We start from the raw sequence: 12,949 nt of genomic DNA on the forward strand, positions 1-12,949 counted from the left end.
ACTAAAATATTAATACTATCACTAACAAGTAATTAGCTTAATGCAGGCGCCTAAAACACGTTTAGACATCGCCTAAACCATCAACGCTGAAGGAATCAGCTCAGGTAAGGAGAGGCAGCTGTGGAGCTCAGTGTTTAACTGAAACAGGTTTTCTGTTGATGGTTTTTAAAGACTCTTCATCACTGCTAGTTGTTTGTTAGCTACCTTCCCAAGAATCTTCTGCGCTTTCGAAGGTTAGAAATTCGCTTCTTTTGTGTCTGAATTACAAGGTGCTCTTAATATCATGTATCCATGTATCATGGTGTCAGGTATCATGCCCTTTAGGAATTTAAACATTTTGATCAGGCAGCTTACATGTTTGCGAAAAAATATTTTGTAATGCATGTGGCAGATGTGTCTGTTCCTTTTACTCGCGTTAAAAGCTTAAATGTTGTCGTTAAACTGTGTTTGAACTTTTAATCAGCGGTATTACTGACTTGTTTGACCCTGCAGTAGAAGCAGGCCTTCTCTATCTATATAAATATAGTTGTGAATTCGCCCCAACTTGTTTATTTCGTTTACATAACGAGCACAATGTCTAAAATAGATCCGCTGATACTTGTAAATCGACACCTCGTGTTATCAGTCCTCTCCGTTTCTCTGAGAGACTCTGACTCAGTGAAATCTTCTCCCTGCAGTACCACATTTGGCCGCTGAGAGGTCAACTTACATAAAACGGACCATTTAACGTCGTCCTTTAGTGTATTTAGTCCGATATATGTTGATTCTGTGGACTGTTTTGTACGTTTCAAGGTGAGTTTAGTAAAACCGTGCTGTAAACTCTGTGCGCACAAAACCGAGTATCCTCGTTTCTGATTGGCCAGCCGGTGAGCTCATTAACATGCGCCGTCTTTGACGTGTTGACGTAGAGAAGCGTTTAAAGTGCCTTTTCTGGCTCTCAGAGTTGAACAGAAGCGGTTTGACTTAATTATATTCCGTGCTGTAAGTTGTCGATGGCGGACAGCAGCTCTGCTCACCATCCTCGTCTTATATTTGTGGAAGAATGACCCGCCTGTTCTGAGCTTCCACCGGTATCGCTTCTCGGCCTTTTGGCTAAGATCAAGTGTAGTATCTGTTCTTATCAGTTTAATATCTGATACGTCCCCTACCCGGGGACCATATATTAAATTGATTTTTGGAGCAGGGAGATGGAATAGGGGCTTGCTCCGTCCACTCCACGCATCGACCCGGTATTGCAGTACTTCCGGGAACGGTGCACCCCCTTCTCACTGGTTAAAAACAGAGAAAGTGGTTCAAAGCTGGGTTGTTTATTGGTTGTAGTGTTTTTTGTGTTCGTATTGAAATTGCGTATGGAAACAAAGAGTGAATGCCTTTAGTTTTCTGAACAAGCTTGTGGGTGTTTGGATCGAGTCTTGTAAATGTTGTGCTTATAAACAAGATCTTCTAAAAAAAAAAAGGTGAAAACGAAACACAGTCATATGACTTTGAGCAGGAAAACTAAATGTTGTGATTATAAATAAGGCAAATGCACTCGCTCTCTGAACATAGAGTAGTCTTATTTTTAAACACTTCCCTCTCCATATTTTATTTTATTTTCAAATAAAATCTTTACATGCAGGATTAATAACAGAGACATTAGTCAAAGCACTGTTGGATCAAAGCATCAGTAGAGTTCAAACAGGCCAAATGGGAATTCAGGAAGAAAACTAGTGAACAGAAACAATAAAATAAACCTAAATAAAGAAAATTAATAAAAGAAAGGAAATGAAGGTATAATAAAGTAGATTATTTATACAAAAATGCCAAATTAGAGCAGAAGTCATTTGAACCACGTTGGACCAAACTGTGTTTGTGTAACATACTTAGTGAAATAAAGTGATTCTGATTCTTAAAGGTAACTGATGAGGAGAACATATCACTGTATTAAAATTAGTAATTTTATTTTCTAATGACGCTGCTTATGAAACTAGATATAACTCAATATCAGAAACTGTTAAACGCCTCTGTGCCTTTTGGCTAAGATCAAGTGTATTATCTGTTCTTATCAGGTGCTGTGCTTCATCAGCCCTCTGGCTAAGACAGCGATCAACTCTTGAGTGTGCCCTGGTCTTGGTCTTTGTGACCTTGGTCCTAAGCATTCAAGAGTATATTGTACTCGTCTTTGGTTGGTGTGAGTTGGTCTCAGGTAGGCCTATCTCAGACCTACTGCGGGACGCATTTGGCTTTTCTGCAGGTTGACTGTCCACCAAGGCCATCAGAAGAAGCCGACATCAACAAGGTAAGTGCAATATTATCTTTCTTTTCTTTCTTCTTTTAGGTTCTTTTAGTTATTTATTGTTCTGTTTATTATTTTAGTGGTTTTAGTGGCCACCAGGTGCCTCCAAACATGTCGGCTGCTCTTGCCGGCATGCGGAGGCACCATAGTGTCCGCCTGTTATTTCAAGAGGTAGAGGGTCGGCTCCTTGGGATGTCAAGGTTGGATTTCTCAAGGAAGCTGATCCAAAAGACCCTCGGCTTCACACCCCACGATTTGAATTGCTTGCTGTCATTGCCTGGAAATAAAGGTTTTGATGTTAGCTTCCGCTCCGCTTCCCTGTTAAAAGATTTCTATGTAAGATATGAGTCAGTCAAGGACCAGTTTCCCATGTTTAAGGTTGAGAAACTTTCTGACAATTCTCACAAGGTGGCAATTGTCAGAATGTTCAATGAAACTGTAACTGGAGAGGACATTGCTACATGGCTGGCTAGATTCTGCTCCGTGAAAAGCCCACCTATGAAAGTTTTGGACGAGGATGGCATTTGGAACTGCTCGTGGAGAGGTCCCATTAAACAATGGGAAGACCCGAGTGGTTACCTAGGCCTGAGACAAATACTGTCTATGATAATGTTGGGCGAAAACCCAAAGGTTAGAAAAACGTTTCTCTGTGATAGAAGTGACGTGCATCACTCCGTTGAGACGTTGTTGCTAAGCAACGACTTTGACAGCTGTAGGAGACACGCCATTTGAACGTTTTTACTTCTTACTCTACACACAAACAGAAAATGGATACTTTTAAGATCACATTTGACTGATAGCCAATTTGGTCAGACTCTGATGATGAGACTACACTAAATTCCCAAACTGTCAGTTGGTCTGTGTGGAGCTGAAGAACGAACTGCCGGCTGTGCAGCGAGTGAGCGGAGCTCGTTACTCTGATGTAGCAACGAGCTGCTTGTTAAGGAACTATAATTTGGCAGAAGGAACTGCTAACATGAAAACATACTAAATGCCACATTCACGGCCCAATTTATTCATTTCTTACTTTATTTATTTATTTAATTGTTGTATAAAAGCAATAGAACACGAGAGGGAGTGTGTTATCACGAATAACATCATGGCTGTGATGATCTATGGCTGCCACAGCCGTGATGTTATTTCGTGATAACATGCTCCCTCTCGTGTTTTATTGCTTAAGTAAGGTTAGACATAAGAAATAGTTAATGATTATACCCAGTTAGACAGTAAAAAAATAATTGTTTTTCAAAGTTCAAGTTAAAAAGTAGATTCTTGTTCTTGTATAGCTTTATTCAAGGGTTTACTTAACCCCTCAGATTTCTCTGGTATATCTGCATAAAAAACTGTGTGTGTGTGTGTGTATATATATATATATATATATATATATATATATATATATATATATATATATATATATATATATAGTAGTTCAAACCAGCTCCTCCTTCAGCAGCACCAACAATAACATACTGATTACACTCCAATGCTTCAGTGTTAATAATCTAATGACGTCACATATCACGATATCAGTCAAAGGAACCAAACCAGTACTTTTACTTTAAGTACATTTGGCCTCTAACACTCATATACTTTTACTTAAGCAGGATTTTTGATGCACTTTTATTTAAATAAAGGATCTGAATACTTCTCGGCCTTTTGGCTAAGATCAAGAGGACGAGACTGCGATCGACTCTCTGTGGGGAGACAGTTGCCTGTTTAGTGGCTCCTGTCGTTACCTGTCAGAGAGAAATTTCTGCGTGGAGAGGCGTGGATTCCTTTTTCTGCTTGTTTGAAGAGGAGATTGGACCCCTTGTTGCCAGGCATTGTCGTTCTTAAGGTAAGCCTTTTAGTGGTTTTAGTTTATTTATTGTTTTTTACTGTATTTTAGTGTTCTTAGTGTGCTGTTGGTGCCTCCACCATGTCGGCTGCTCGTGCCGGCATGGGGAGGCACCACAGCGTAAGATTTTCTTTTCGGGAGGTTGAGGGGAAGCTCCTGGGGATGTCCAGATTGGACTTCTCCAGGAAGCTCATCCAACAAACCTTGAATTTTAAACCGGAAGAGATAAATTGTATATTGACTCTGCCTGGCAACAAGGGATTCGATGTAAGCTTTAGGTCTGCACTTTTGTTTAGAAGTTTCTGGCTTAGGTTTGAAGAAGTGAAAGCCCAGTTCTCCATGTTTTCTGTTGAGAAACTTTCTGACAATTCACGCCGTGTAGTGATTGTTAGAATGTTCAATGAAACAGTGACGGGAGAAGACATTTGTACATGGTTGGGGAGATTCTGCACGGTTAAGGGGCAGCCTGTCAAGGTGGTGGACGAGGACGGCATTTGGAACTGCTCGTGGCGAGTTCCCATTCAGCAATGGGAAGACCCGAGCGGTTACCTAGGCTTGAGACACTTGCCTTCAATGATAGTGCTGGGACAGAATCGTGGCTACATTTTCTATCAGGGTATGCCCAAGTTATGCCGCAAATGCGGTAAGCTTGGGCACCTAGCTGAAGCGTGCCAAGAAACTGTATGTGGAAAGTGTAAAGAAATTGGGCACACCTATGAGGAGTGCACCAATGGCAAGAGGTGCAATCTTTGTGGGGACTCCAGTCACCTTTACAGAAATTGCCCAAAATCATTTGCCAACAGACTCAAAGCAAACAAGATGGCTGCCCCTGTAGAGGGTTTGGTGGAAGGGAACAAAGAGAAGGAAGGAGGAGAGGGGGCGGCCCCAGAGGTTTTGGTGGGAATTTCAAACCCCCAGCCAGCCTCTGTGACTGGCCAAGAGATGGTGGGACAGGCTAACGAGCAGGAGGTGCACGAGGAGAGGGGACGGGAGGCCACACCCGCCCACCAAGAAAACCAAGAAGTACAGGAGGGGAGGGAGGATACTCCTGTCTCCTCTTTAGAAACAGTGCCTGACCTGGGCCCACCATCTAATGGGAGTGAGGATTCTGCCCCACTCCCAAATGCTCAAGCTGGGAAGAGACCGGCAGCATCTCCTCTGCCTTTGTTGGCAGAGAAGAAACAGAGGGCGACGCAAGATCCAGGGAGTTCCTCATCGGAAGACCTGGATCGGCTGTGGCCCACTGGCTCGCCAAATGAGGTATCTTTTCTCAGCATAGAGCTTAAAGCATCCACGCCTAAAGCCCCACAAGAGCATGGCTCTGTGGGGCCACGGGCTGGAGAGTCCTGTCCCCCTCCTTTACCCAGAAGGGTGAAGATTAAGGAGGAACAGGTCTCACAAGAGATTACGTGATTTTAAGTGTTCCCTTTTAATAAGTAACTCTGTAGTCCTTTAATTATAAGTTTGAAGATCTTTTAGAAGTTTTTAACCTGTTCCCCCAACCATACTGCTTATGGCTCTCACAATCTCGACCATTAATGTCAGAAGTGTGAGAGCCACTATAAGAGCACAAAGTATCCTTTCCTTTTTAAGTAATGTAAAGTCAGATGTGTTTTTACTACAGGAGTGTGCATTGCCATTCTTACAGTCATACAGAGACTGGGAGCAGCGGTGGTCTGCAGGCCCTTCTCTGTGGAGTGGCTCACATTACAACAAAGCTGACGGCGTCGCCCTTTTAATAAAGAATCCTAACATCTTGGTGAAGGGCAGCACGGTGGTGAGGGAAGGGCGGGCGATTTTAGCACATTTGACTTTTTTAGGGAGGGATTTTAAAATTCTTAACGTGTATGGTTTTAACGACAAACAGGACAGGTGCGAACTTTTAGAAGATCTGCAGCCCCACCTTTTAGGGAGGGAACCTTTGGTGGTGGGAGGGGATTTTAATTGTGTTTTAGAAAAAAAAGATAGAAAAAACGCAGGCGATGATTTTAATTTAGACAAGTCGTCCCTTTTATTGCAGGGTTTAGCAAAAGATTTTAAGCTAGTGGACTGTTTCAGAAAAGTGCATCCGAAGGAGGAGGGCTTCACCTGGTTTAGTGGTGATGGAGCCCGGGCCTCCCGAATTGACTACATTTTTACAAGAGATTGCCTGCCTACAGATGCTACATTGATTCCTCTATTCTTTTCTGATCACGTCATGCTATCCTGCACCCTGTCCTTTCCCACAGGTGTGACGATAGGGGGAGGGCTGTGGAAGCTGAACTGCTTCCTGTTGCAAGATGAAGAGATTGTTAAAAGCTACAGGGAGCAGTACAGCTTCTGGCAGACCCTTCAGGACTTCTACGATTCACGGGCACAGTGGTGGGAGATGGTGAAAAGACGGACGAAAGACTTTTTTAAGAAAGTTGGGAAAGACAAGAAGAACAAAGAGCGGAGGCGCATGGTGGGGCTGCAAAAAAGACTACAGAGATATTTTAACCTTTTAAACCAAGGTCTTGATTTTAATGAAGAAATTAAACAAGTTAAAAGAGAAATGTCAGTTTTATCAGCAATAAGAAGTAAAGGGATCATTTTAAGGAGCAAAGAACAAGAAGTTGAAGAGGGAGAAAAATGCACAAGATATTTTTTTAAGAAAATTTTAACAAGGGGTGGGAAAATATCAAAGTTAAAGGAAGAAGACAGGGAGGGAAACAATAACCAAGAAATTTTAAACATAGTAGAAGAATTTTACAGGAATTTATATGGGGAAAAAGATGTGCATAAAGGAACGATGAATGAAGTCTTAAATTTTATAGATAAAAAAATAAACAGTCATGTTGCTTTAACAGATGATTTTACAGTTTTAGAAATTCAAAAGTGTCTCAAAGGTTTTAAAAGGGGCAAATCCCCGGGAGAGGATGGACTCCCCGCGGAATTTTATGACACCTTCTGGGACATTTTATCAAATGACATACTGACTGTTTTTAAAGAATTTGAAAGACTTGACAGACTCCCGGACAGTTTTAGAATAGGGATAGTTTCTTTGCTGCATAAGAAAGGGGACAAGACTGACATAAGAAACTGGAGACCAATTACTCTTTTAAACGTGGATTGTAAACTTTTTAGCAAAGTTTTATCAAGACGAATGTCGACGGTTTTAGAGGACGTGATCCACCCGGATCAAACCTGCGCCGTTCCTGGAAGGAAGATCACGGACAGCCTAGTGCTGATCCGAGACGCCATCTGTTTTGCGAGAGACAGAAACATTCGGCTTTTAGTACTAAATTTAGATTTTGAGAAAGCTTTTGATCGGGTCTCGCACCAGTTCCTGTTTCAGGTACTGCAAAAGATGGGCTTCCCAGGGAGGTTTATAGAATGGGTGGGGCTGCTGTACCGGGACATCAGCAGCAGAATTATGGTAAATGGGCACCTTACGAAAGCGATAAATATTCGCTCTGGCGTCCGTCAGGGGTGTTCTTTATCTCCACTCCTGTTCGTTGCTTGCATCGAGCCGCTGGCGCAGATATTGAGAAAGGATAAATGGATCAAAGGACTAGACTTGCCAGGTGGACTGACGGCGACCTGTTCTCTGTACATGGACGACGTCACGCTTTTATGTTCGGACGTTTTATCGGCCCAAAGAGCACTGGACTTGACTGACTGGTATGGAAGGGCCTCGGGCGCTAAGCTCAATAGGAGCAAGTCCGAGGCCCAGCTCTTTGGGCCATGGGAGGACATACAGACGAACCTGGACTTGGATTTTAAAGAGAAAGACATGAGGATTTTAGGGATCAAATTTGACGAGGAGGGTGGTGGACGGGGCAACTGGACTGACATGATAGGGAAAGTGAAGCAAAGACTGGGGTTTTGGGGACTGCGACAGATGACAATGGAGGGCAAGATTTTAATAATAAAAGCTGTTGTTTTACCCTTGCTTTTACTCCTTTGTTCTGTTTTTAGTCCTCCACGTTTTTTTCTTTTAGATCTAGAGAGGGCGGTGTTTTACTTCCTGTGGGGGTCCAAATGGGAGCGTCTGCGACGGGAGGTGGTAAAGAAGAGGCCAGAAAATGGAGGGAAGGGGCTCCCAGACCCCCACCTGTTTTTAGGAAGCAAGTTCATCGCCCTGCACGTGCAGTATGCAATGACCCCATCCAGAGACAACAAGACGGCAGCCATGGCGAGGTTCTGGATGGGGTCTTACCTGCAAAGTTTACGCATTTTAACCCCAGATCTTAGAACCCCCGTGTCTTTTACCCTGCCACCAGAATATGGTTTTATTAAGAAATTTTTAAGGAAATATTTTTTAGAAAAAGAAAATGTCACCATTTTAACTAATGCAAAGTCTATGGTCTCTCTTGTACAGGACCGGGAAGAAGTGAGCCCCGTTCCCGGCCTCACACTAAGTGAGGCCAAACAAGTTTGGAAGAACGCAGCCCACCCTGCTCTCCAGAACAAGCACAAAGACCTGTGCTGGTTGGCTGCCCATGAGATCCTCCCGGTCAGGGCCGTGATGCACTCCCGGGGCATGGGGACAAACCCGATCTGCCCGCGGCCCGGGTGTGGCGAACCCGAGACCGTGCGGCATGCGCTCTGGGAGTGCAGCGTGGCGAGGGACCTGTGGGGCATGATCGGCCCCCTGCAATGCCCGAGCCTGCCGGCAGGGGCGGTCCACCCGCTGGTTTACCGGCTAGCGGTGAACGGGGTGGGCCAGGGCACCGAAAAGTTACCAGCAGAAGAATTCACTGCGCTCTGGCTCACCCTAAACAGCGTGAAGGCCGCCTTGTGGACCGCCCGCAACCTGCTGGTGGGAAAGCGCGTGACGGTGCCACTGCATGCTATTTATGAGCTGGTAACATCCTCGCTGCAGGGGGCACCGAGCGCCGCCATTCGGAGGAGGGGGCCGGGGCCGCACGCAGGGGGGTCCAGACCACCACGGTCCCTGGCTCCCGTAGATGCCCCCCCAAAGAGAATGTGACACCACAAAGGGTGGAGCAGCGGGCATGGAGAGAGGATCTCCGCTGGAACAGATAATCAGCAGCCTGGCGACTTCTGGGGATCAGGGTGGTGCCAGCTTGATAGAGGCTCACCCCGGTCCTGGACAACGGAGACCCTTTTAATTGCATTTTATACGCCTTTTAATGTATTTATTGGCTTTTAATAAGTATGGTGTTTTATATGTTGCATGTTTTTTAAACCTACACAGTGTTTTTTACATGAACTTTTAAACACACACTTCTTGAGAAAAATCTTTTAGAAAATCATTGAGAAAACCTTTTAAACAAAGCTTATTTATTTATTGTTTTTTTTCTTTTATGCGTGAGTGTTTTTAAAAGGTGTTTTATCAATGAAATGGTCAACATGTAAACTGTGTGTTTTATGCGAGATTTTTATGTTCATGTGAAGAATGCAATTGTATGTGTATGAATTATAAGAATGGTGACAATAAAATACTTTCAAAAGAAAAAATCTGTTCTTATCAGTTTAATATCTGATACGTCCCCTACCCGGGGACCATATATTAAATTGATTTTTGGAGCAGGGAGATGGAATAGGGGCTTGCTCCGTCCACTCCACGCATCGACCCGGTATTGCAGTACTTCCGGGAACGGTGCATCCCTTTCTCACTGGTTAAAAACAGAAACAAAGTCTGTAGTATTGATTTGTTATATGGTTGTAGAGTTTTGAGTTTTGAGTTTTGGGGTTTTGAGAAGTGTGTTAAGTCAGTGTAGAACCTATTAACGCGAAACTAAAAGCGAGTGAAGGCCCAGTTGTCTGAAAAAGCACGTGCCTTTTTTCTTTTCAAATGTTGTGGTTACAAACTAGGATTAGTTTAGCAGGAAAAAAAAAGCAAGAACAAAACACCGTCATGTGAATTAGTTTTTAATTTTCCATATGTTCATATCATTCTGTAATATTCTGTATATGTTATTTCTCTACTCAAACCTACATAGGTATGGATATTCATATCTGTGTATGTACAGATATTCACACATCTCTTTAACTCCTTTCTCATCACACCTTTATTACTCTATTGTATTTTCCCCCTTAGTTAAACACTTGTTGAGTCGGTGTGCTTGTCTGGTCTGTTCAGTGTGTTTACATGTCATACATGTGTGACTCACCCAGACAAACTCTGTGTTTGTGTAACATACTTGGCAAAATAAAGTGATTCTGATTCCTAAAGGTAACTCATGAAGAGAACATATCACTGTATTAAAATTAGTAATTTTAGTTTCTAATGACGCTGCTTATGAAACTGGATATAACTCAATAAAACCGTTAAATGTTGTTATCTGTGTGTTGTTCCCGACCAGAACGAGGCCGTCAGTACAGACAGGCTGGTCAGAGCACGTCTCATGTTTTCTGAATGCTTGATTGTTGCTGCTGTGGTTAAGTCTAACGTTTCTCTGTGACCTGAAGTGACCTGTCGGTGACCGTACAGTAAGACCAAACGTAAGAAATAGTTCATGATTATACACAGAGTGTATAGACAGTAGAAAAATAACTGTTTTTCAAAGTTCAAGTTAAACCTGATGTTTTCTCTTCAGTGTTTTAATGAAAGCATTATCTATCTAAGAGTTCTGTTGACAGGTAACGTTAGCTAACATTACCGCTAACGTTAGTTAGCGTCTCCTCAGCCTCCTCGATTTCTTTTAAATGACAGGTTTTATATGTTATACCCACTACGGCAAAATTTCTGTCGATATCCATTCTATCTTGTGTCAAATAGGTTGAATCACACAATACTGAATAACTTATTTGAGCCTTAAAGATGTTGCAGAGGCCCCAAACCCAGATAGCGTGCAGATGTGGGCCACTTCTGGCACAGATATGGCACTGCTGCCTACTGGCAAACAGCAAAAAAAGTGGCCCACATATAAAAATGCTAATATGCCCTGTGCATTACAAAAGTTCTGGGCCGCATGGATTACATCCAGTCTTCACCTGCAATGTCTTTAGTTTTTACAAGTCTCTGTAATTGTAACATGGGTTTTTTTTGCAGGCATGTACATTCAGACTATCATGGTAAAGGAAACATGTACAGATACTGTATGAATGGGCCAGACAAAACCTGTATTTCACAAAGCAGGATTTCTCAGTTAGCCAGATGAGCTCAAAGATGATGATTGTCCAATAGAAATGTCCCTCAATTCTTTTCCTATTGGACAGGCGTAAGTTTCTCCCTAAACTGGAACATTTTGCTTTGTGAAATACTCCCCTGCACAAAATTACATCACTGAACACATCGCATTACCACCTCTGGTAAAACTAATCCAGCTCAAATAAGGCTCCTTTATATAACCTCCTTTCTTTTAGGCTAACATACTAACATAGTAATAATAATAATAAGAAGAAGAAGAAAAAGAAGAACTGCAACAGCAACAACAGGCCTTGACTAATATTGTTTCAGGCCTATATCCTCTAACTGCAGTGGGAATTAAATTAATTTGCATTTTAAATTCTTTTAAAAGTACAGTAATTTGACACACTCAGAGGAAAGGAAATCCAAATGAGTGACCATTTACAGCTACCCCTGGTTATTATATATATGGTTATTATATATGTACGTGTGTAACCTGTAAGAAAAGAGAGAAAAAATATATATATATATATAAACACCATCATAAACACCATCCTGTACTTTTTTTGTCAGTATCATCACAGTTCAGATGTGGTCCCAGCTTGAAGTTCTCGCTCATTTTTTACTGACAGAGCTGGTTTGGAGCCCTTAGCTTCAAAAAATAAAACTGGGACATTGTTAAGTTTAATTACCTAAATTGTGTTCAACTGACTAAGAATATGAGCTTGTTAACTTAAAATGCATTATTTACATGAAACTGATGTAAGTGTAGCTCTGAATGAAGATCAGTGAAGTTAAAGTGGTTCAATAAAGGCGTCAACAGGTCTGCTTTTCTGTCTGCGTATGTGCGCATGCGTGAACAGAAAGCGACGACGTCGCTACGCTGAAGGCGAAGAGATGGTGGGCTTTTCTTTCCCCTCCTTCCTGTTAGGAGCTGAACAGGTAACTGTCTCTGCTGTACATCTTACACTCTAGTGTTGGTGATGTAAGATTATCTGTTAGTAATGTAAACCATGTGGTGGAAGTAATTTCTTTGCTGTAAATATTAATGTGATGTCGGCTGGTTTAGCTTGTTAACTCGTTATTTTTATGCTTTTAAGCTGTTAGCGTGTTAGCACGTCAGGTAGCGGGTTGGTTCGCGGTTAGCGTGTTGGTACGTTAGCTCGGGCCTAGCGCGGTACCGTGGGGTCAGCACATTATCTCAGGGATGGGACGTCAGCTACTTGGGCTCCGATAAAGGGTCTTCATTTCAGTGATTATTAAGCTGAGGTGTTTTGTGTTTTTTCTCACACAACATTTGCAGTCTTACTGGATCTGGCTAACTAGCTTTACTGTTTTGTAGAGTCTTAAATATTGTTGTTCTTTAATGCAAAATGCTTGGAAAACTGAAATTAGAGATTTTATTGCACTTATAAATCCTTACTAACGCAATCAATACTAATATGAATTTCTACAGTATTCCGATAAAAAACAGCAGCTGTCCAGTGTTGACCAAGACTTTGATGACAGCAAAGAAGTGCTACCTCTCAAAAGAAAGTGGTATTATTACTATTTTGCTACATGTTCTTTATTATGTCTTAAACAACAGTAAGTCCCAACGTTACAGTCTGAATGGCTGTGAAGCGTTCTTGCTGTGTTTATATTTGTGATAACAGCATGGCCTTTACACCAAAACATTGTCACTCTGCTGACGTGTCGGCGAGTAAGGACAAGCTTTAGTTGTTTTGTACTTATACAAAATTAATAAATTAATAAAATGGATGACTTTAAGATAACA

The 12,949-nt window shown here is 42.2% G+C and overlaps 1 protein-coding gene, 1 non-coding gene and 2 pseudogenes across 2 annotated transcripts; all 4 read left to right on the top strand.

The window, feature by feature from the left end:
- Positions 1-780: 780 nt before the first annotated feature.
- LOC118825549 lies at positions 781-9,699 on the top strand. Its single transcript, XM_036596208.1, has 3 exons — positions 781-792; positions 8,075-8,273; positions 8,455-9,699. Exons 2-3 carry the CDS (start codon positions 8,115-8,117, stop codon positions 9,064-9,066), a joined length of 771 nt encoding a protein of 256 aa, XP_036452101.1. The 5' UTR covers positions 781-792; positions 8,075-8,114; the 3' UTR covers positions 9,067-9,699.
- Positions 1,073-1,263, top strand: LOC118826777. Its single transcript, XR_005008785.1, has one exon. It is a non-coding gene; the product is annotated as a U2 spliceosomal RNA (small nuclear RNA).
- On the top strand, positions 1,997-2,094 carry LOC118826786 (annotated as a pseudogene).
- Positions 9,539-9,710, top strand: LOC118826783 (annotated as a pseudogene).
- Positions 9,711-12,949: the final 3,239 nt, after the last annotated feature.

Source organism: Colossoma macropomum, unplaced genomic scaffold (assembly GCF_904425465.1).
Source record: "Colossoma macropomum unplaced genomic scaffold, Colossoma_macropomum, whole genome shotgun sequence".
Taxonomy (NCBI): Eukaryota; Metazoa; Chordata; class Actinopteri; order Characiformes; family Serrasalmidae; genus Colossoma; species Colossoma macropomum.